The sequence below is a fragment of the Hemiscyllium ocellatum genome, chromosome 12, assembly GCF_020745735.1.
Source record: "Hemiscyllium ocellatum isolate sHemOce1 chromosome 12, sHemOce1.pat.X.cur, whole genome shotgun sequence".
Taxonomy (NCBI): domain Eukaryota; kingdom Metazoa; phylum Chordata; class Chondrichthyes; order Orectolobiformes; family Hemiscylliidae; genus Hemiscyllium; species Hemiscyllium ocellatum.
Genome location: NC_083412.1, coordinates 81,778,428 through 81,802,191, shown reverse-complemented (window position 1 = coordinate 81,802,191; position 23,764 = coordinate 81,778,428). Strand labels below are relative to the sequence as shown.

The window sequence follows — 23,764 nt, the reverse complement described above, 5'->3', positions numbered from 1 at the left end:
ATGGCCGGATATTGCGGCCTCCCAAGCAAAGTGCCCTTTTATTAACCTGTTGTTCATGGATAAGATGAGGACAGTTATGGACCACTGCCGGAACCCCAATGTCATTAGTACAGTCAAGGCATGGAGGGCGATGCGTCAGAGTGAGGGTTGTTTATCCAAGACTTCGCCACTTACGCCTATAGTTGGCATGCTAGGGTTCTGACCAGGGGTGATGGACTCAGGGTTCAAACTATGGGCAGCGAGAGGAGTTTCTAGTTTGGGAGACTTGTTTGAGGGGGAGGTTATGATGTCTTTTGAGCAACTGAGCCACAAATACAGGTTGCCCAGCGGAGACCATTTCCATTTTTTTCAGGTTAGGGATTTCATCCAGAAGAAGACTGCACTTATCACTAAACCCTATAAGCCCTATACAGAGTGGTTGTTGCTACGTTCCACAAGCACCCTTTCAGTTAGTGCCCTCTATCGCCCGCTGGGTAGCAGGGCCTGGAAGGATATTAACCGGTTATGTGAGATCTGGAAGCAAGAGCTAGGAGTGGAGATCTCTTCTGAAACATGGGAGAACATATGGGAGAATACTCGAAAGATCTCAATCTGTAATAGGACATACGCTGTGCAGTTAAAAGTTCTGCACAGGGCTCATCAGGCACCAGGCCGTCTGGCAAAGTGTAAAAAAGGGGCATCTTCAGTGTGCCCCAAATGTAAAATAAGTGTAGGTACTCTTATCCATTGCTTCTGGACATGCCACCGGCTCCATGTTTATTGGAGCGCCATGGCAGGAGAGATAGGGAGGGTATTGAGGACAGAAGTCAAAGTAGAACTAATATCTCTCCTCTTAGGTCTACCGAATCTACCATCTTTAGGCGGAATAAACTATTTAATATTCTTGCATACTGTGCACGGAAGAATATTCTGATGAATTAGGTGTCTGAGAACCCGCGGGACCTGCTGGGATGGCAGAAATTAATTATGGAGCGCATTCCCTTGGACTTTTTTACAAAAATGGTGCACCACACAACAGACCATTTTTATAAGACATGGCAGCCCTACTTGAGTTATTTGGAAACAGATTTGTCAGTTATCTTAACTAGTGCATTTGTTTTACCAGATAAAAGCAATGACTGCAGATGCTGGAAACCAGAGTCTAGATTTGAGTGGTTCTGGAAAAGCACAGCAGTTCAGGCAGCGTCCGAGGAGCAGTAAAATCGACGTTTCGGGCAAAAGCCCTTCATCAGGAATACAGGCAGAGAGCCTGAAGGGTGGAGAGGTAAATGAGGGGAGGGTGGGGGTGGGGAGAAAGTAGCATAGAGTACAATAGGTGAGTGGGGGAGGAGGGTGGAGTGGATAGGTGGAAAAGAAGATAGGTAGGTAGGTCAAGTCATGGGGACAGTGCTGAACTGGAAGTTTGGAACTGGGGTGAGGTGGGGGAAGGGAAAATGAGGAAACTGTTGAAGTCTACATTGATGCCCTGGGGTTGAAGTGTTCCGAGGCATCTGGTGGTGAGGGAGTGGCGGTGAAGGAGGCCCAGGACCTCCATGTCCTTGGCAGAGTGGGAATGGGAGTTGAAATGTTGGGCCACAGGGCAGTGCGGTTGATAGGTGCGGGTTTCCCAGAGCTGTTCCCTAAAGCCCTCGAGGACATGTCTTCCTACCGCCCCCTCAACCATGACTCCATCCCCTATCACCAAACCATCATCTCCCAGACCATACAGAACCTCATCACCTCAGGGGATCTCTCACCCACAGCTTCAAACCTCACAGTCTGGGAACCCCGCACTGCCCGGTTCTACCTCCTTCCCAAGATCCAATGGACTGACCACCCTGGCCGACCCATTGTCTCAGCAAGCTCCTGCCCCACTGAATGCATTTCTACCTACCTTGATGTCCTTTCCCCCCTAGTCCAGAAACTCCCCACATACGTTCGAGACACCTCCCACGCCCTTCACCTCCTCCAAGACTTCCGTTTCCCCGGCCCCCAACGCCTCATCTTCACTATGGATATCCAGTCCCTCGACACCTCCATCCGCCATGACCAGGGCCTCTAAGCCCTCCGTTTCTTCCACTCCCGATGTCCCCAACAGTACCCTTCCACCGACACTCTCATTCGTCTGGCCAAACTGGTCCTCACCCTTAACAATTTCTCCTTCGAATCGTCCCACTTCCTCCAGACCAAAGGGGTAGCCATGGGCACCCGAATGGGCCCCAGTTATGCCTGTCTCTTTGTTGGCTATGTCGAACAGTCAATCTTCCATAATTATACCGGCACCACTCCCCAACTCTTCCTCCGCTAGATTGATGACTGTATTGGTGCCACCTCGTGCTCCCGCGAGGAGGTTGAGCAATTCATCAACTTCACCAACACATTCCACCCTGACCTTGAATCTACCTGTACAATCTCTGACACCTCTCTCTCCTTCCTGGACCTCTCCATCTCCATTAATGATGACCGACTTGACACCGACATTTTTTACAAACCCAGTGACCACCCCCACAGCTACCTGAATTATACCTCTTCCCACTCTACCTCCTGCAAAAATGCATCCCATATTCCCAATTCCTCTGCCTCCGCCTCCGCTCCCAGAAGGATCAGTTCCACCAGAGAACACACCAGATGGCCTCCTTCTTTGGGGACTGGAATTTCCCTTCCCACGTGGTTAAAGATGCCCTCCAATGCATCTCATCCACATCCTACCCCTCCACCCTCAGACCTCACCCCTCCAACCATAACAAGGACAGAACACCCCTGGAGCTCACCTTCCACCCTACCAACCTTCGCATAAACCAAATCATCCGCTGACATTTCCGCCACTTCCAAACGGACCCCACCACCAGTGATATATTTCCCTCCCCACCCCTTTCCGACTTCCGCAAAGACCGTTCCCTCCGTGACTACTTGGTCAGGTCTATGCTCCTCTACAACCCACCCTCCCATTCTGGCACCTCCCCTGCCACCGCAAGAATTGCAAAACCTGCGCCCACACCTCCTCCCTCACCTCCATCCAAGGCCCTAAAGGAGCCTTCCACATCCATCAAAGTTTTACCTGCACATCCACCAATATAATTTATTTAGCCGTTGCTCCCGATGCGGTCTTCCCTACATTGGGGAGATTGGATGCCTCCTCACACAGTGCTTTAGGGAACATCTCCAGGACACCCGCACCAATCAACCACTCCTACTCTGCCGAGGACATGGAGGTCCTGGGCCTCCTTCACCGCCGCTCCCTCACCACCAGACGCCTGGAGGAAGAATGCCTCATCTTCCGCCTCGGAACACTTCAACCCCAGGGCATCAATGTGGACTTCAACAGTTTCCTCATTTCCCCTTCCCCCACCTCACCCCAATTCCAAACTTCCAGCTCAGCACTGTCCCCATGACTTGTCCTACCTGCCAATCTTATTTTCCACCCTCCTCCCTGACCTATCACCTTCATCCCCTCCCTCATTCACCTATTGTACTCTATGCTACTTTCTCCCCATCCCCACCTTCCTCTCATTTATCTCTCCTCCCTTCAGGCTCTCTGCCTGCATCATTTGTTTTACCAGGACACTTAGATTTGTCAAGCCCTGGGCCCTGGAGTGGTTCTCCTGAGTTAATATGGATATATATACAATGCTCCCGTTCCTCTGTTTGGGAGCTTTGGGTCAAGCATAACTTCTGTATTCTGTGTTTTTTTTTGCTTTTCTTTCTTTTTTTGGTGTTGCTTTGAAGAGTGTTCGGGTTTGTTTTATATTAGAAGGTAGGTTAATGGTTAGGAGACATTAGTTGTACTGTTTTTGTTTGTTTTCTTTGTTATTTATTGATTGTATTGTTCAATAATTTTATAAGTTTGTAAGGTTAAAAAAAATTTGCTAATAAATATATTTACAAAAAGAAAAGGCATACGGTCTGTTAGGTTTCATTGGTAGAGGGATTGGATTCAAGAGCTGTGATGTCATGCTACAACTGTACAAAATGCTAATAATCTCTCATTTGGAATATTGTATACAGTTCTGGTCACCCCATTACAGGAAAAATGCAGAAGCATTGGAAAAGGTGCAGAGGAGATTTACCAGGATATTACCTGGTCTGGAGGGAAGGTCTTATGAGGAAAAGCTGAGGGATTTGGGTCCGTTCTCATTGGAAAGAAGGCTAAGAGAGGATTTAAAGAGATATGTAAGATGATCAGAGGATTAGATAGGGTAGACAGTCAGTCTTTTTCCTAGGATGATGACGTCAGCTTGTATGAGGGGGCATATCTCAAATCGAGAGATAATAGATTTAAGACAAATGTCAGAAGCAGGCTCTTTACTCAGAGCATGGTAATGGAGTGGAATGCCCTGACTGCCAATGGAGTTAACTCAGCCACATGAGGGGCATTTAAACACTCCTTGGATAAACACATGGATGATGATGATGGGATAGTGTAGGTGATGGGCTTAGATTAGTTCACAGGTCGGCGCAACATCGAGGGCCAAAGGGCCTGCTCTGCGCTGTATTGTTCTATGCGACCTATTGGATCATAACCTACTTTAACATCATTTATAACTTTGAGCAGAATACCTCAGCTTCCGCTAAAACCATGTGATCCACGCTCGACCGACGCAGTACTGGCGGTGGGCGGGGCTCAAATACGAAAGGGGCGTCATTACCATTGGGGAATGCTCCAATAAGGAGCACGAACGGCGAGGGGGTGGAGTCTTGTGAGGAAGACCAATAGAAAGGTAGGATATTGGAAGGGGCGGGCAGAGTGTGTGCAGTAACTGCCAATGGGGAGCCGGGTGTCGGGGTAGTGACCAATGAGAAACGGAATGGGGCGGGGAAATGTAGTGATTACCATGGGGATCCGGGATGTCAGGGCAGTAACCAATGGGAAGAATTGACCTTTAGGGGCTGGAGAAGGGTGTAGCGGCAGTGGCCAATAGGAAAAGGGAGGGGGTGGAGCTACCGTGGGTGAAGCGGAGCGCCGTGTCGGCAGACGTTAGTCATGTCGCCGGTGTAGTCGCCATGTTGATCACCCTGTGCTATGTTTACCTGTGGATTCGCCTGCAGAAATGCTATGCAATGATCATCTTTCGGGCTGTACGGCGCTTCCACCGCATGTCCAGCCTTACCTTCACCGCGCTGACCCCGGACAGCGAGAGCCGGCCTCACAGCCCCTCTGCAGTTGTCCTGGAAAACATCTGTGTCCGTCTGGCTGATCGGGCTTTCCTCCTGGCTGAGCCCCAAAAGGTGATCCGCGCACACATCCTTAACCCAACATTATCACACTTTACTTTTAACTTTATCTTGATTAATACAAACTGGACCTCTATTTAGTTGTTGAGTCTCATAATTCTTATGGTTCGTAATCTGTTGGTGGATGTTTATACTAAGCTCTTTTGAACTGTTAGAAACTTTTATAGTACAGTAATAAATTCCATCGTTATTCCTTTCATCAAGAGTATTGCACAAGAAAGTAATTGCATGACATTGTGAAAAAACCTTATTTCCGGACTCTGTAGTGCTCATTGCTATCGTTATGCCGAGTAAACGAGTAACAGTTTGATGCGCAGTGTCGAATTTGACCAAAGACGATGACTTATAGTTTATGAACACCTTGATTCTTGCTAACATCTCACAAATTCTTCGGATTTCTGTAAATGCCATATGCATGGCGTGCGGAATCAGTGTACTTTATCTTGTGCAAACAGAAACTGTACTTGGCTTTCTAAACAATTTGGTTTGGATCCTACTGAGTTTCAATGTAAGATATCCAAATTAACCATATATTGCTACAGGGATGTGTGATCGTGGAATGACTGAATTCCTTATTAATTTCAACTGTAGATGAACTTTAAATGGTTTAAATTTCAGACATTGAGGCTAAATAAATGTTTTCCAGTAATGTCACATTTGCCGTCTAAAACATTCTTTTGCTTAGCGTAATGTAACCCCATATTCAAGATAGGATGGGAAGGAAACTATAAATCTTTAACATCTGAAACAGTAAATTGCAAAACTCGGTTATTAAGGATGTTGTGGTAGATACTTAGAAAATCATAATTTGATTAGTCAGTCATCATTGTTTTTGAGAAAGTAAATTCTGTTTAACTGAGTTAATAGACTTTTTTGAGAGAATAGCAAGCAAGGCAGATAAAGGGAAACCTGTGGGTGTGTTATTCATGGATTTCCAAAAGATGACACATCAAAAGATTCTGAACAAAATAAGAGCTCATGATGTAAGAGATAACAAACAAGTATCAATAAAGGATTCCTTAAGTGCCATGAAGCAGTGAGCAGGGATAAATGGGTCTTTTATTTTGGCTTTGCAAGCTATTCGTGCCACATGAATCAGTGTTAAGACCATAACCATTTCAATGATTTGGATGTGGAAATCGAAAGTATGCTAGTTAATTTGGCTGATGACTGTAAGATAGGTAAGAAATTAAATTATTGAATTGGTAGCGACTCTGAGATACAAAGGCATCTGGATGTTCTGGTACATGAATCATAAAAAGTTGACTTATAGGTATACTGCGATGGTGATGGTAAATTGAATGCTGGCATTTATTAGAGTGGGTCTGGAATATAAGAGTAAGGAAGTTTTATTGCAGCTGTGCATGGTCTTGGTGAGAGCACACCTGGCGTACCAGATATGATTTTTGTCGTCTTATTTCTAAAGGAGTCAAGAAGTCAAAGCTTTTTGTCTTATAATCACCAGAACAAGGATGCAAGAAACAGGCTTGATGCAAGAAAAGGGTCACCAGTTTATACAGCATGAAAGTAGGATGATGATTGATTAGGCCGGAGTCATTATGGAGATGCAGCTGTTTACTGACAGTTATAATTCTTCAACCAGACAACTAGACTCTGCTTGATCAGTGTGGTTCCATGAGAATGCAGCAAAGGTTGATCGTCTCCATGACCCTTTTTAATCCAGTGACTAATGTGTCCTGTATGGAAAAATTGCTTTTCAATTATGATTTAAGGTTATCAGTTAGACCTGCACTCTGATGCAGTAGTATAGCTTCCAGCATATATATATTAAAATTCATAGGACCCTGTTTAGGTAGGGAAACAGAATATAGTCAATGATCATGTTAGGAAGAAGGGAAAGTGAACTGAAGTTGAGACTATAATCGTGTCAGTTATAATCTTACTAAAGGGTGAAATAAGAATATAACAATGTAAGAAACAGGAGCAGAAATAGACTGTTCAGCCATCATGCCATTCAACAGGATGATGACTAATCTGGCCCAGGTCTCAATTCCTCTTTCATGTCAGCTTATCATAGCCATAAATGCCCTGATATTTCAAACATCTGCCTACATCCTCTTTAAGTATCTTCAATGATCTAATCTCTGCAAATCTCTGCAACTCTCTGCGATAGAGGATTCCAGACATTGACTACCCTCTAGTAGAAGAAATTCCTTTGCAACTCAGTTTTAAATGAGCGTTCTCTTACTCTGTCTGCTTGTTTGAGATTTCCCTATTAATGGAAACACCTTCTCAGCATCTATCCTGTCAAGCCCCCTCAGAAGTTTGTATGTTTCAGTAAGATCATTCTCAATCTTTTAACCTCTGCTGAATAAAAGCCTAACCTGTTTAGCAGTTCTTAATGGTTCACTCCCTTTATCTCAATAATCAGCCTTGTGAATCTATGTTGAACAGCCTCCAATACCATTATATTTTTTATTTAATTACAATGATTAAACTGTACAGAGTACTCCAGGTGTGACCTCAGTCGCACCCTGTGCTGTTGTAACAAGACTTCTGTTTTTTTTAAAGAACAAAATAAATGCCAAAATTCCATATACTTTCTTGATAATTTGCTGCACCTGTATTTCATGCACAAGAACACCCATCTCCCTTTGTATTGCATCTTTTCGAGTCTGTCGCTCTCTCTCTCTCTATTTAAACAATAGTATGCCTTTTTATTTTTCCTACCAAAGTGTATGAGCTCTCACTTTCTTACATTAAACTCCATCTTCCAAACCTTTGCCCACTCATTCAACGTATGTATACCACCTTGTAACTTCCTTATGTCTTCATCACAACATGCCCTCTCATTTTTATATTGTCAGCAAATTTGAATACATTTTTGTCTGTCTCTGCCTCAAAGTCATTAACATAGATAGTAAATAATTAAGATCCTAGGACTGATCCTTGTGGTATTCTTAGTTACGTCTTTTCAACCTGATAAAACATCTATTAGTCTCCACCCTCTGGTTTACCAACCTGCTGGATCCTTTCAGGGCTCAGGTGAGTCTGTAATATTTCAACCAATGCCTCCACTATCTCTCCAGCCACTTTCTTTAAAACCCTTGGATGCAGACCTGCTTTCAGTTCCATTCATTTTCAAATATTTTGTCCATCATGTTAGAAATGATACATTTTCATAAGTATACAAGCCTATTTTCTCTGTGATTCTTTATCTTTAAAGAGCTGTCTACTGTGAGCCCACAACACTGATTTTTCAGATAAATATGCAAAGTAATTTTGAGATGTTGATAATCTGAATTGCATTGCAAGAGAGGTGGATGCTTCTTTACCATAATTAAATATGGCTCAACTGTGAATTTGGGAGGTTGATTTAATTTCAACAGATGTTCACTTGGTTTCCCTAGGGATTCGACTGAAGGGCTTGTTTCCACACTGTAAGTAATCTAATCTAATCCAAACAGAAGACATTATAAATACGCATCAGATCAGTCGGCATCAATGGAGGTAATGTTTCATGCTGTTGACCTTTTCCACCAGTATTTTTTTGCACTAGTACAAACTAGTGTATTCCATTTTACAATGTAACAATAATACCAAAATAGAATTTTAAAAAAACTAACTACTAATCTATTCTACAAGTTATCAAAACATAAAATAGGATATCATACATTACTAACAATAAACAAAAAGAGAACAGAAAATAAATAAGTAAATAAATAACTAGATACATATTCAAAATAAATTTATATCAAGTCATAACAAAACCTATATTTTTATGGGATTCCTCCTCCCGGGAGCCCCCGAACCAGCCAGAACCATCCCCCTTGGCTAAGCAAAGGTCCTGAACAATATGGCCGATATATCTGTGTCAATGTAGTTCAAAAAAGGCTGCCATGTTCTATAGAATAATTCTGTTTTTTGGTGCACAATTTATTCATAAGGAAGTCAAGGGGGATATATTCCATGACTATCATCTGCCAATTTGAATGACCTGGGCGACCTTCGGATACCCAATTCACTAAGATGTTTTTCCTCGCACAAAAGGAAAGGATAGTGAATAATTTCCTCCCTGCTGCATCCAAAGAGGGGAAATTTGGGGAGCCCAAAAGTAGATACACTGGGTCCAACCCGATCTCCGTACCCAAAATCTTTGTCAAAGCATTCGCTACTCTGTCCCAGTATCTGCAGATCTTATGGCATGTCCACAGACAATACGTCAGAGTACCAACTTCTATTTTGGATTTAGAGCACATTGGAGATGCTCCTGCCTTGAACTTTGCAAGTCGCTCAGGTGCCATATGAGCCCTATGAAGTATCTTCAATTGAATAGCCTGAGTTCTGTTATGGATAGAGATCTTTCTGGCATTCTCCCTGACATCCTCCCGCATCTCTAAGGAGATTTCCATCCCTAATTCTTGACTCCAGGTTTTATGTAACCGTTCCATGTCCTTCGACGCCTTATTACATAGTAAGTACTGACCAAGGGTGAAGCCATCCGTTGAAGTACTCTCCTTTCCATATCCGATTTATAAGGATTAATTATCAATGTGGTTTTCTTTTGTATCAAGTCTTGCATTTGAAAATATTGAAAAAGGTCCTTGCTAGGCATCCCAAACATCTGATGCAGCTGTTTGAAGGACATCATGATCTCCCCAGCGAGCAGGTCTCCCAAACGGGAGATACCTCTGGACTCCCAAATTTTGAATATAGCATCAGTCAGCCCTGGCTGGAATCCCAACGATCCCACTAAAGTAGTATAAGGGGAGGTTTTTTGTAAGTTACCCTCATCCTGTCACCTTACGCTCCAAGCTCTGACTGTATTTAATACAATAGGATTTTTACAGTGATCTGTACTAACTCTCATCTTGTCCATAAATAGTAGATTGATGAATGGACATTTTGATTGAGAGGCCTCAATATCTAACTAGATTGATTGTGGGTCACAAGAAACCCCATCAGCTACGTAAGATAATAAAGAGCTCAATTGGAACCTCCTGAAATCCGGAAAATCCAGCCCACCCCTCACTTGTGGAAGCTGCAGCTTTTCTAATTTAATAAGGGGCCGTCTATGACTCCAAATAAAGGAGCCGAGCTAACCATAAAGCTTATGCAGTGCCTGTCTCGGCTGCATCAAGGGGAGCATTCTCATAGGGTATAAAAGTCGAGGCAGAATATTCATCTTAACCGAAGCTATTCTACCTAGCCAGGATATCGGGAGAACCTCCCAGTGTTGAAAGTCCTGTCTTATTTTCTCTAATAAGTGTGTATAATTGGCTTTATGTAACTGACCAAAGGCCAGAGTAACAAAAATACCTAAGTAAAGGAAACCTCCCAGTGACCAGTGAAAAGGGAAACGGATCCATCTGGAAAATTGGATATACTGGCAAGATCTCCCAGCGGCATGGCCTCCGAATTCATAAAATGACTTTTGTAGCCTGAGAACATACCAAATAAGTTAACCACTTGAATTAAGCGGAGCACAGATGTCAATGGATCATTGAAGAAAAGGAGGACATTATCCATGTAGAGAGTGATTTTGTGCTTACCGAATCCAACTTCGAGAGGCATTATATTAAGGTCAGCTCACATAGCCTCTGCCAGTGGCTCAATCACTAGCATAAATAATAATGGTGAGAGGGGGCATCCCTGACAACAACCTCTGCCAACGCTAAAGCTATCCGAACTTAAACCATTGGTAATCACTGCTGGTTTGGGATAGTTATATAATACTGTACCTCATTTAGCAAAGACCTCTCCAACACCAAACCGTTCCAGCACATAAAAGAGATATGGCCATTCTACACGATTGAATGCCTTCTCTGCATCTAGGAGACAGCTAATCCCAGTATTGCTCCCTGCTGGCAGGCTTGTATCATATTTAAGACTCTTCCAATGTTATTAGTTGATCTGCGACCCTTTATAAACCCCGTTTGGTCCTCTTTTATAATGAATGCTAAAACCCTCTCCAGTCTCAATACCAACGTTTTGGAGACAATTTTAAATCCACATTCAACAAGGATATAGGTCTGTACGAAGAGCAGTCATCTGGAGCCTTTCCCTTCTTAAAAATGAGAGATATATGTGCTTCTCTCAGAGAAGGCAGGAGGCAGCCCTGACTATGGGAAGAATTATACATATTTATAAGTGGCCCGACCAATTCCCCAATAAATTCTTTATAGAACTCAACCTGGAATCTGTCTGGACGGGTGCTTTGCCACTCTGGAGCTGCCTCACCGCCTTCTGTACTTCTTGAGTTGCCAGGGGAGCATTCAAGAATGATGCTTGCTCTGAGGTTAGGCCAGGGAGGGCCGGATTTTTTAAAAAACAGACTTCTTCTCCCTCGTTCTATCCTCACAGTCCTGCGACTAAAATAGAACTAAAGGCTTCATTGATCTTTTTACGATCACAAGTCAGGGTACCAGCACTCTCTCTAATAGATATAATGGCCTGGGGAGCCTTTTTCTTTCTGGCAAGGTATGCTAGATACCTGCCAGGCTTGTCGCCATATTCAAATAATCTTTGCTTCGCCAATAATATCTCTCTTTTTGCTGTTTGAGTAAATACGGTATTCAAAGTTCTCCTAAGGGCTGTGATCCGCTGTATTTTAGTAATGGAGGGCCGATCAACATAGGCTGACTCAGCCGCTTTCAGGCAAGCCTTGAGCAGACTCTATTGCTCTCCCTTTTGTCTTTTCCGGGTCGCAGAATATGAAATAACCAAGCCTCGCGCATATGCCTTAGTAGTCTCCCACATCACTCATCGTGCCTGAGTTGATGTCCCAGAAGGTTTTAAATTCCTGCAAGAAATATTTTATGAACTTGCTATCCTTGAATAGAAAAGGGTCCATATGCCAATGTCAGGAACCTATCTCATCATCACTCGTCTTAACTTGCATATATACTGTGGCATGGTCAGAAATAGTTATATTACCTATTTTACAAAACAATATCGAGTTCAAAAGGGTCGAGAGGACAAAAACATATTGATTCTGGTATGGCACTTGTGTGGATTAGAATAAAAAGTAAAGTCTGTACCCTCAGGTGAAGACACCTCCACACATCTACCAGCCCAACTCCCTATTCAGGTCCGCCAACTGTCTCGCTCTCAAAGATATGCCGGCAGAACTCCTCGATATGCTGTCCGTCTCTGGGTCGATGATACAATTAAAATCTCCCCCTGTAATTGTATGGCGTACCCGAGGGCCATCAACTTGGAGAACACTTCCATTATAAAGGGGGGGGGGGGTGCAATAAAGATTCAAAATTCCGTATTCCTCTCCATATATTAAGCTTTAATATATGCCGTCCAGACTCTTCTTTTATCTGGCTTAGCATTTGGAAGAAAAGATTCTTCTGAATAAGAATGGCCACTCCCCTACTTTTTGAGCTGAAAGATGAAAAGAACACCTGGCCAAATCCACCCTGTTGCAGCTTTGTGTGCTCCATATCAAGTGGCTGTGTCTCCTGTAGAAGGCTACATCAAGCCTTTCTTTTTTAAGACTTGATAATATCTTTTTCCTTTTGATTGGTGAGTGGCACCCCTTGACATTCCTGTTTCACCACCTAAACGAATGACTAGCCATTATCGTCCAAGCAAGTCCAAGACCTCTGAGGAGGAAGAACTCTACCCAAAAGACGTTGAATAAAAAACAAAAACAATTCACATATAAAAACACTCTTTAAAACAACTAAATCAAAACAACTAAGAACTACTTCTAAAAACAAATAACATAAAACATATTTGAAAGGAGACTGTTCACCCTTGTTCACAGGAGACACTTCTACCTTCAGATAATCCCGCCCATAACATCTCTCAGCTAGAGCCATGCCCTCAGCCCAGACATTACAAACTGGAGTAAATAAATTCTAATATCTTATAAAACAGTTAAAAGTGGGCGATCCATCCATTCCCCACCCCCCCCACACTATCACTTTGGACTCAGATAAGAGTCCAAAGAAAGGATAAGGAATGAGGCCCCACCACCAAAAGAAAGATGGAGAAAAGAAAGGAGGAGGAAGAAACAAAATGGGTGGGGTGGTGGGGCAGAATAAAGCCATTATCCATACAGTTCAAGTCCTGCAGTCTATTTGAGAGTATCCAGGAATTCTTTTACTTTTTCCAGTGATCCGAAGTAATATACAGATCCTCCATGACTGAAGCGCAGCGTTGCCGGATATCACATAGAACATTTAAGTCCCTCAGATGCTTCTTCGCCTCATTAAATGCCTTCCTTTTGGAAGCCACAGCCGGAGAAAAGTCCTGGAACAACATTATCTTGGAGCCCTTGTATATCATGGCATGGGGATCCATGCCATTTGTTTTTCCCTGTAATGTTGAAGTCGAACTAGGACTGGGCAGGGGCGGTGGTTTGACCCAGCCTGCGCACAGCAACCCGGTGGGCCTGCTCAACCCACACCCTGCCCAGCTGTGACTTCAGTTTCAGCAGCTGTGGGAGCCATTGCTCCAGTAAATCAACAAGTTGGCCTTCCTTCTCCTGTTTGGGAAGACCTAGCAACCAAATATGTTTCCTCTAAGGTCCGGACTCAACGTTCCAGAGCCCGGACCTGACCCATGTGTGACTCGGCAGTGGTCTCGGAGGCTGCGGCCTGTTGTTGTAGCCTGTTGCTCTGCTCCCCCCCCCCGACATGCTGCCAGAGTTTCTCAATCTCTCGGTCATGCTTCTGCTACATGACCGAGATTGACTCCCACCTGGACTGCGTCTCTTCACTGGATGCATTGATCTTCTCTCGGAGCTTAACAAACTCAGAGATCAGGTTCGACTCTGCAGCTAAGTTTCCTGGTGTGGCCGAGGTCATCCCTTGCTGCAGTGGGGCGGGAGGGGTCCCTGCCTGTTGCGAACTGGGACAGCCTTTGCCTTTGGTCATTTTAAAAAGCATCAAATTGCTAAAGTGTGATGCAGAATGACCAAGGCTGCTGGGCAAAAACTATTTTAAACAATTTAGCAGGTGAGGTGAGGATGGGTACCCCGCTTTGCCTGAGTCTTAGGCAGAGTTCTGCAGACTCAGACCTACTGGGTCACTGCCATTTTGGATTTGCTGTGCTTATTTTTGAATAAGTATCCAATTCCCATTTTGAAATTAATTTTTTTTCCCATAAATACACTTTATTCATAGAGAATATCTTTACGTATATACATCGTCACAAACACAGTTTGGTTCTGCAAAGTAGCATATCAAGGAAACAATAACATTAGAGATTGACTGTATCCAACAAAATAAAGTCATCTCTTACGCAGACAAAACTATATTTACATGCATTTGAAGCGCCAGGAGGGTCCAATAACAGAATGGACCCCCATTTAAATGGGCAGAAAGACCTCAGACCTCCCCATTGCGACTTGAAAGCAGTTGCCCCAAGCTTTAGTGCATTCCTCAGCACGTAGTTCTGGCCCTTGGAATATGCCAGTCTGCAACACTTGGTCGAGGTCAACTCATTGTTGTAGAAGACTAACAAGTTTCTGGCAGATTAAAGAGTGTCTTTCACTAAGTTGATGTTCCTTCAGGTACGTCAATGTTTGTCTCAATGAGTCCAAGGATACAGAATTCTTTGTCATGGAGCTGCTCAGGGCGAACATCGACAAAAACTGCTGCATCTTTCTCCAGACTTCCTTTGCAAAGGCATATTCCAAAAGGAAATGTGTGACAGTCTCAAACCTCTTTTTGTCATTTACGTAAATGATTTGGATGCAAGCATAAGAGGTACAGTTAGTAAGTTTGCAGATGACACCAAAATTGGAGGTGTAGTGGACAGCGAAGAGGGTTACCTCCGATTACAACAGGATCTGGACCAGATGGGTCAATGTGCTGAGAAGTGGCAGATGGATTTTAATTCAGACAAATGCGAGGTGCTGCATTTTGGGAAAACAAATCTTAGCAGGACTTACACACTTAATGGTAAAGTCCTAGGGAGTGTTGCTGAACAAAGAGACCTTGGAGTGCAGGTTCATGGCTTCTTGAAAGTGGAGTCACAGATAGATAGGATAGTGAAGAAGGTGTTTGGTATGCTTTCATTTATTGGTCAGAGTATTGAGTACAGGAGTTGGGAGGTCATGTTGTGGCTGTACAGGACATTGATTAGGCCACTGTTGGAATATTGCGTGCAATTCTGGTCTCCTTCCTATCGGAAAGATGTTGTGAAACTTGAAAGGGTTCAGAAAAGTTCTACAAGGATGTTGCCAGGTTTTGGAGGATCTGAGCTATAGGGAGATGCTGAACAGGCTGGGGCTGTTTTCCCTGGAGCATCAGAGGCTGAGGGGTGACCTTATAAAGGTTTACAAAATTATGAGGGGCATGGATAGGATAAATAGACAAAGTTTTTTCCCTGGGGTGGGGAAACCTATGCCCTCTAGTTCCTAGAACTAGAGGACATAGGTTTAGGGTGAGAGGGGAAAGATATAAAAGAGATCTAAGCGGCAACTTTTTCACGCAGAGGGTGGTACATGTATGGAATCTGCTGCCAGAGGATGTGGTGGAGGCTGGTATAGTTGCAACATTTAAAAGGCATTTGGACGGGTATATGAATAGAAAGGGTTTGAAGGGATATGGGTCGGGTGCTGGCAGGTGGACTAATTGGGTTGGGATATCTGGTCGGCATGGAAGGGTTGGGCTGAAGGGTCTGTTTCCATGCTGTACATCTCTATGACTCTCTTCCCGTCACGAACCAAGCGATGTCTTGGTGCTTGTTGGAAAGTTCTGGTGATAAGGTTTTCCACCAAATGACTTTGACATTCTACTCAGGGAACAGGATCCACCCTCTCCTTCTCTCACAGGGACTTGAGGACGCTACGTCTTGACTACTTTCTGATGGACTTGTGGTCCTTTGCAAATCCACAAAAGACAAGGGATAATGAACGGTCCAACTATTTGGAGTGATCCGAGGTAACGAGGGCAGTCCCATTCTTCGCAGTTCCGGAGACAGAGCCTTAGTACATGGTGACAATTGGTGTTTGTGTACTGAGGGTCTATACGGAGCTTAATGCAGTTGCACACAAAGGTGGCCATCAGGATGAAGGTGGCATTGGGTACGTTCTTCCTTTCCTTATCCAGAGTTTTGTGCATTGAGTCCCTGCCAAGTTGGTTCAATGTAGACCTCTAGATGAAGTGGAAGATGGATTGGTGATGGCAAATGTGTAGTTTTGTAGAATGGTCCAGACTTGCATCATTTACAATAACTGAGAGAGTGTCTCATACCTGAGACCAGATCTTTACCTGCAATGAGAGTGGTGCTCCCAAAAGATCATTCTGCTTCATCTTGTCAATGTGCTCCTCCTAAGATTTTGTGCATGCCCTGGCCCCTCCGAACCATATTCCCAGCACCCTCATGTAATCTGTCCAGATGGTGAAGGGAATAAAGGATTGGTCGGCCCAGTTCTTAAAGAACATGGGCTTGCTCTTGCCCTGATTGACCTTGGCTGTCAGGGCCAGTTCGAACCGGTAACAGATGCTCATGAGTCTGTGCACTGGCAGCAGATTCGAGTAGAAGAAGGCAACATCGTCCATGTGCAGTGAGGCTTTGATCTGCAGGCCTCTACTGTCTGGAATAGTCACCTCTCTCAGGCTCGCATCCTTCCTGATGGACTCAGCAACAGGCTCTATACACCACACAAACAATACAGGAGAGAGTGGGCAGACCTATCTGACTCCAGATCTGATTGGGAGGATTTCTGATTCCCACCCGTTGATTGGGACTGCATTCATGATGTTGATATAGAGCAGTCGGACTCAGTTGCAAAGTCTGTCCCCAAAGTCCATTTTAGAGACCATGTTCCACATGTACGTGTATGATATCCCTTCAAAGGCCTTCTCCTGGTTCAGGCTGACGAGGCAGATTTCTATCTCCCTTTTCTGCATGTGGGCGATTGTATCCCTGAGGACCGTAAAGCTCTCATAGATTGCCCTGCCGGTACAGCACAGGTTTGGTTGGGCTGAATCATTGATCCCAGAGCAGACTTGATTTGGTTGATGATAACCTTAGACAGGATTTTGTAGTCTGCATTCAATAAAATAGACAAAGCTGAAAATGCTCAGCATTTAAAGTAGCATTTGTGGTGTGTTTCTCAGGAAAATGACTTTCTCAGAACTCCACTTTTAAATGATACGACCTGAAATTAGCTATGAAACATCTAATTGTTGAAAACAAATTCTTGTAAAGTTCCACTCATTATTTTGTTGATATTCTGTGTGATTAAATGTTTCATGCCATGATGGTAGTCACTCTACATCTGCGCCAGAAGTCCCATCTGGAGGTGTGTCTTAACATATCAGAACAGAATGATGAAAATAACTGATACTGTGTTGCTGAATTGACAACCAGTAGAAGCAGTCTTGTTTTCTCTCTGGGGGAGTTACATAATCCTAAAACAAAGCCTAATAACATAAATAGGCCTCAAGGTTTCAAGAGGAGTCACAAATACAATCTTGGTATTTTGTTGAATCTTGACTATAGTCTTTACATTCCTGTAGGATTAATGGAACAATCAGACCTATATACAACACAACACTTGTGGCCAAGTCAGTATTTCACAATAATATAAATGACTTCTGTACATAATGAAATTGAGCATGAAACGTCGGATTGATTTTGCTTCTTGATGGCCTTTTCTACAAGTAACAAAATGCTTGTAATTTCTTGGAGAGAGGAAGAGAGAGTAAAGTTACACAATAATGTGCTATATATTTGAGTTCAGTGTGAGACAAAGAATAAATACATAATAGCATTTGTACTTAATTTAATTTTGTAACATAATGAAGTTCGTGAACTAAAAAATCATATTTAATTTTTCAAATGTTGTCAAGATTGAAATAACATAGGAGCCTAGTGTGCTTATGACAGACCTGATCGTAAAGGCGAAACAACCCTTCCCCAGTGTTGTTATGAAGCACTCTGTAGAAGTCTCAACAGTCTTTGCCCAGCTGTGAAGTATCATCACCAACTAATCTACACAGTGCACCAAATGGTGGACCAATTTCAAAGAATAACCCAGGGAAATTGGTTGAAAAGGCTGTGTTTTGCGTGGTACAGAATTATAATGGACAAATGGGGCAGCGATGTGAATGCCGTCGAGCTCTCCATTGTTAGAAGAACTTTCAGTTTTGGAGAACATCCAGGAAATTGTAAAAGGTAAAAATATATTTGAACATGCTTAGAATTTCCTTATTGAAAAATAATCCAATATACATTTTGTAATGCATATTACTTGGTTAACAGGGTCCGACCTACTCTTGCAATGGAAAGAGGTAATTGCATGCCTGAAGCCCGACCACTGATGTGCTGCAACCTGGTTTGGGGAGAGGTGTGGAGTTAAGGCACTCATCCAGATGATTGTGACTGATGAGAGTATTTTTTTTTGCTACTCTGTGCTTTCATTCTAAGAAAAAATGTAAACATTGTTGAATACAGCGTAATTTGTTTTACAGGTTAACAGCTGAAAAATCACCAATGCCTTGTGCACCAAGAATCTCCAGTGGGATTAAGAGCCAACCTCAAGCCTGTAGTGAATGTGGTCAACACAGTGGTGAACTTTATGGAAACACTGGCTCTGAGCAACCACCAGTTTCAGAATCTGCTGGCGGAATTCAATGCAAGATATATGAATTTACACCAAAATGATGTATGCTGGCTAAGAATGGTTTGCAATGCATTGACTTTGAATTGCTGGAACAATGAATAATCAGTTTCAGGGCTGTGCAGTGGGATCTGGTAGATTTATCTTCCTTTCTCCCCCGAGACTTTGGAGTGCTGCAAGATTCTCTTCAAGAAACTGAGGTTGTTTGGTCATGAGAAAAACTCATTGAGTTGTGCTCATGCTTTTGAGGCAAACTTTGACTCTAATTTGATCCTTTGGTGAGTTGTCACAGTTTCCCTTGTATTGCAATTGAAAAGAAATTGGAGTGGCATGCGAATTGGACCATTACACTTCAACATTAAGAAGTGTTTTCCAGTTCCTTCCAAGAATAAATGACATCATTGTTTGAGAATACAACTTTTGACTGGAGCTGCAAATGAAATTGACCTGACCTAATAAAGAGAAGGTTGCTTTAGCAGTTTGGGTGCTTTAGCATTTTGTAAATGCCCTTCGGAGTGGCTCAGAGATTGCGTTAATTAGCAGCACATACTTTAAGAAAGAAGAAGCACTAATCAATCTGTAGCACTTTAATTGGTGTTTGAGAACCCTCAGTATCTTCAAGGCAATCTTCACTTGTTGAAAATGTGTTGCTGGTTAAAGCACAGCAGGTCAGGCAGCATCCAAGGAACAGGAAATTCGACGTTTCGGGCCGGAGCCCTTCATCACTTGTTGGCAACAAAGCTGTCATTGTAAATGAAGTTTCCAGTGATGCAAAACTGAATTACTAAACAGACAGTGCATGACAAAAGTGCAAAAAAATGTTTTATACTGTTGCATCTGCTCCATTCAAAACCAGTAATGAGTAAAACGATATGAATGTTTCAAAAGTGTGTAATACATATCAGAAAATTGCATTGGACTTCGTGCTTAATTATAATTTGACTTACTATGCATACCTAATCACATTTGTGATTTGATTTATTATTGTCATATGTACTGAGATACAGTAAAGTATTATTTTGTGTGCTATCCAGACAAATCATACCTTACAGAGAGGAAATGAGGACTGCAGATGCTGGAGAGTCAGAGTCGAAAAGTATGGCACTGGAAAAGCACAGCATGTCAGGCAGCATCCGAGGAGTAGGAGAATCGATGATTCAGGCATAAGCCCTTCATCATGAATCATACTTTACTTAAGTACATCAGAATATAATGTTACAGCTACAGAGAAGTTGCAGAGAAAGATCACCTGTAATATATTCGAGGTGTTTTTCAGACTGGAGGTCTGTGACCAGTGGAGTGCCACAAGGATCGATGCTGGGTCCACTACTTTTTGTTATTTATATAAATAGTTTTGATGTGAGGTATAATTAGTAAGCTTGCAGATGACACAAAAATTGGAGGTGTAGTGTTCAACGAAGAAGGTTACCTCAGATTACAACAGGATCTTGATCAGATGGACCAATGGGCTGAGAAGTAGCAGATGAAGTTTAATTCAGATAAATGCAAAGTGTTGCATTTTGGGAAAGCAAATCTTAGCGGAACTTATACACTTAATGGTAAGGTCCTAGGGAGTGTTGCTGAACAAAGAGACCTTGGAGTGCAGGTTCATAGCTCCTTGATAGTAGACTCACAAGTAGATAGGATAGTGAAGAAGGCGTTTGGTATGTTTTTCTTTATTGGTCAGAGTATTGAGTACAGGAGTTGGGAGGTCATGTTGTGGCTGTACAGGACATTGGTTAGGCCACTTTTGGAATATTGTGTGCAACTCTGATCTCCTTCCTGTCAGAAGAATGTTGTGAAACTTGAAAGGGTTCAGGAAAGGATGTTGTTACAAGGGTGTTGCCAGGGTTGGAGCATTTGAGTTATAGGGAGAGGTTGAATAGGCTGGGGTTGTTTTTCCCCAGTGTCAGAGGCTGAGGGGTGACCTTATCGAGGTTTATAAAATCATGAGAGGCATGGATAGGATAACTAGATGAGGTCTTTTCCCTGGTGTGGGGGAGCCCAGACTAGAGGTTTATGGTGAGAAGGGAATGATATAAAAGAGACCTAAGGGGCAACCTTTTCGTGCAGAAGGTGGTACATGTATGGAATGAGCTGCCAGAGGAAGTGCTGGAGGTTAATACAGTTGCAACATTTTAAAGGCATCTGGATGGGTATATGAATTGGAAGTATTTGAAGTGATATGGGCTGGGGGCTGGCAAGTGGGACTAGATTGGGTTGGGCTACCTGGTTGGCATGGACGAGTTGGACTGAAGGGTATGTTTCCATGCTGTACATCTCTTGTGACTCTGTTTCACTAATTCAGCAATGCTCGCAGTTTCCTTGTAAAAACTTGACTGCTTGCCACTCTGCTGTTTCAGAAAGCCTCTCTGGCAGTTTGTAAACCTGTCTTCAGCATGTATTGGTGAGAAACAAAGATAGTACTAAATATAAAAGAGTGATCTTTTTTGTGTAAAATTTGTCATAAAAATCTTGGAATGGTAAAACACACTTGCTATATATGCAGAATCTTGGTAATTTTACCAAATGCTTTTTGTAGATCTTTGCTGATTTAAAAATCTGAAATTTAATTTTTGGGTTTCTCACATATTTAGTGTTACTTTGAGTTGTGGAATGTATTGAAGACTAGAGTAATTGCCAAGAATCACCATTGTTTAAACAACTGTCATAGTCATTTGAAAGATATACAAATTTGGGTTGGGTTATTTGCCACAATTATTTGGGTGGACCAGGTAGATTAATGGAATTTGAAAAATTTGTTTCATGGAACTAGTAAATAATACACTGGACATTACAGGGAGTGAGGAGTATATCTGAACAGTTATGCAATATTTATTCATCAGTTCAACTGTATTTCTATGTTATGGTGATGGAAGATAAGTCTTTGCTCATGAAGTTATGTACAAAAATATTTAAAAGGACTGTTTCAATATTCAGAAAAGGCAAGCTAAAGTTATAATTTGCTATATTACGAAGTGACTACATTTCAAAAATACTTTTGGTAATAAGTGCTTTGGGATGTTCTCTGATTGTTTGCAAGTTAATGAAAATTCATTAATTTTTAAAGGTTTTTTATTTTTTGTAGTTGTAATTTATAATTAATTGAAATTAATAAATAATTAATCCGACTAGGTAAATGAACAAAGCAAATCTGTAGAAGTCTTTTGTATAATCTTGTAAATAAGTCTAATTTTTTTCTAATGTGAGCAAAGCCATTTGATAACTTTTTTTTGCATCCTACGAGGAACATTTGAAGATTGTTTCTCCAGGAATGTCGTAGCTCATTGAATTCCCTTTCAGCCTGATAACTGGATTGTTGGAGGTAGAATTCTCCCCATGGAAACTGTTTCTTCTGAGACGTAAAAAAGTTTGCTGGACAAAATCACAAGTTGTAACTTTCAAAGACCTTGTGATTTTTTTTCTAAATTAGGAGCTGAGATTTCCATCTTGGGGCTTGAATGCCTGCATGGTGTGTTCCAGACAACTCCCTGGTATTTTTAAAGGAGTGACCAATCTGAAAATATTTTACACATTCAGATTTTGGGAGCTGTTTTGAGACAGATGGTTTGAATCTAATTGAACTTCACACTAATTGCAGTATAATTGAAAGCAGTGCTTATTTTCCTGAAGGCATTGTCTCTCGACGTGAGGTACAGTTTTACAAGTTTTGTTTAATTTCATCCAAGTAACCGTTATCATGTGTTAATGCTGCAGGCTTCCCAACTCTGGCCAAACCCAGTTCTATTATTACTTAGTAAACTTCTTTTTTAAATTCTTCCATAAAATGTGGGCATTGCTGGCTAGGCCGCATTTATTTCCTATTCTTTGGTGTCCTTTAGAAAGTAGTGATGAGCTGCCTTCTTAGCTGCTACAGTCCATTGGTATTGGTAGACTCACAATGCCATTAGGAGGCAATTCCAGAATATTCATCCAGTGACCCTGAAAGGAAGTCAATATGTTTTCATGTGTGAATGACTTGGATGGAAACTTGTAAGTGGTTTTGTTCCTGCATTTCTGCAGCCCTTGCCCTTCTAGATGGTAGTGGTGTGGGTTTGAAATTAACCCCTGTTTCCATTGAGTGAAAATCGTGAATGACCTTTTCTCTTTGACTAACCCACTGCTGTTCTGATCAGTTGTCCAGTTCCTACTTCGCTATGCTGAGATTACCTATATCAGTATAAACCTTATTTAAAATTGAAGTTCTTTTTTAGTATATTGGTAAATGGGATTAGTAATTTGATCAGCATTGCTATGATGGGCCAGAGGGCCTTTTCCTGTGCTGTATGACACTAAGGTTTAGATACGGCAACCTTGCTTTTCTGAGAGATTGTAATGCTATTCCTAAAAAGATCAGAAGTGGTCATAAGAAATAGGAGAAGGCCATCTGAGCTGCTTTGGCATGGCTAACCTGATTGTGGTTTTAATTCTATTTTCCTGTTACCTGCTCACAATAACCCTTTACTGTCTTTGGATAAAAAAAATAATTTTAACTGTTGAATATATTCAGTGATCCAATCTACATTGCTGTCTGGGGAAGAGAATTCCAAACAGTGTTCCTACTGCCTCTTGGAGGGTCTGCAAATGCAACTACTTTATTCTCCATCGACCAAATTTATGCCCATTCACTGAATGTATCTACAACCCCATGAAATGGTTTCTATTTTGATGTGTTTCAGCACTAATAGTTTATGTTGCATGGATATTATGAAAATTTGAGATTCAGTTCATACTTTTATATCAATGAAATTTTCAAATTACCAAATTCCTTAAAATACGCTTACTTAAAGTAGGTGATTATGATTTTATTCAATCCTCTTGCCAGGGCTGGTGTCTGTTAGTGGACCATTGACCTATGCTATGGTCCAACTCTGGGAGAATGCACCAATCAAAGGCAGGAACTTGCACATTGGATAATTGATAATCAATATGAAAGCAGAATCCAAGATGGGCAGTTCAGAAAGTTGAACAGATTATTAGTTATTAAGCTGGGGAAGGGTG

At 42.2% G+C, this 23,764-nt stretch overlaps 1 protein-coding gene across 2 annotated transcripts in view; it reads left to right on the top strand.

The window, feature by feature from the left end:
* Window positions 1–4,904: 4,904 nt before the first annotated feature.
* Window positions 4,905–23,764, top strand: part of hlcs (holocarboxylase synthetase (biotin-(proprionyl-CoA-carboxylase (ATP-hydrolysing)) ligase)) — a 150,468-nt gene continuing 131,608 nt past the window's right edge. For both annotated transcript variants that reach the window (XM_060833778.1, XM_060833777.1), the window contains exon 1: window positions 4,905–5,205. In XM_060833778.1, the coding sequence (XP_060689761.1) occupies window positions 4,981–5,205 (225 nt within the window). In that variant the 5' untranslated portion in view covers window positions 4,905–4,980. The remainder of the gene's footprint in view (window positions 5,206–23,764) is intronic.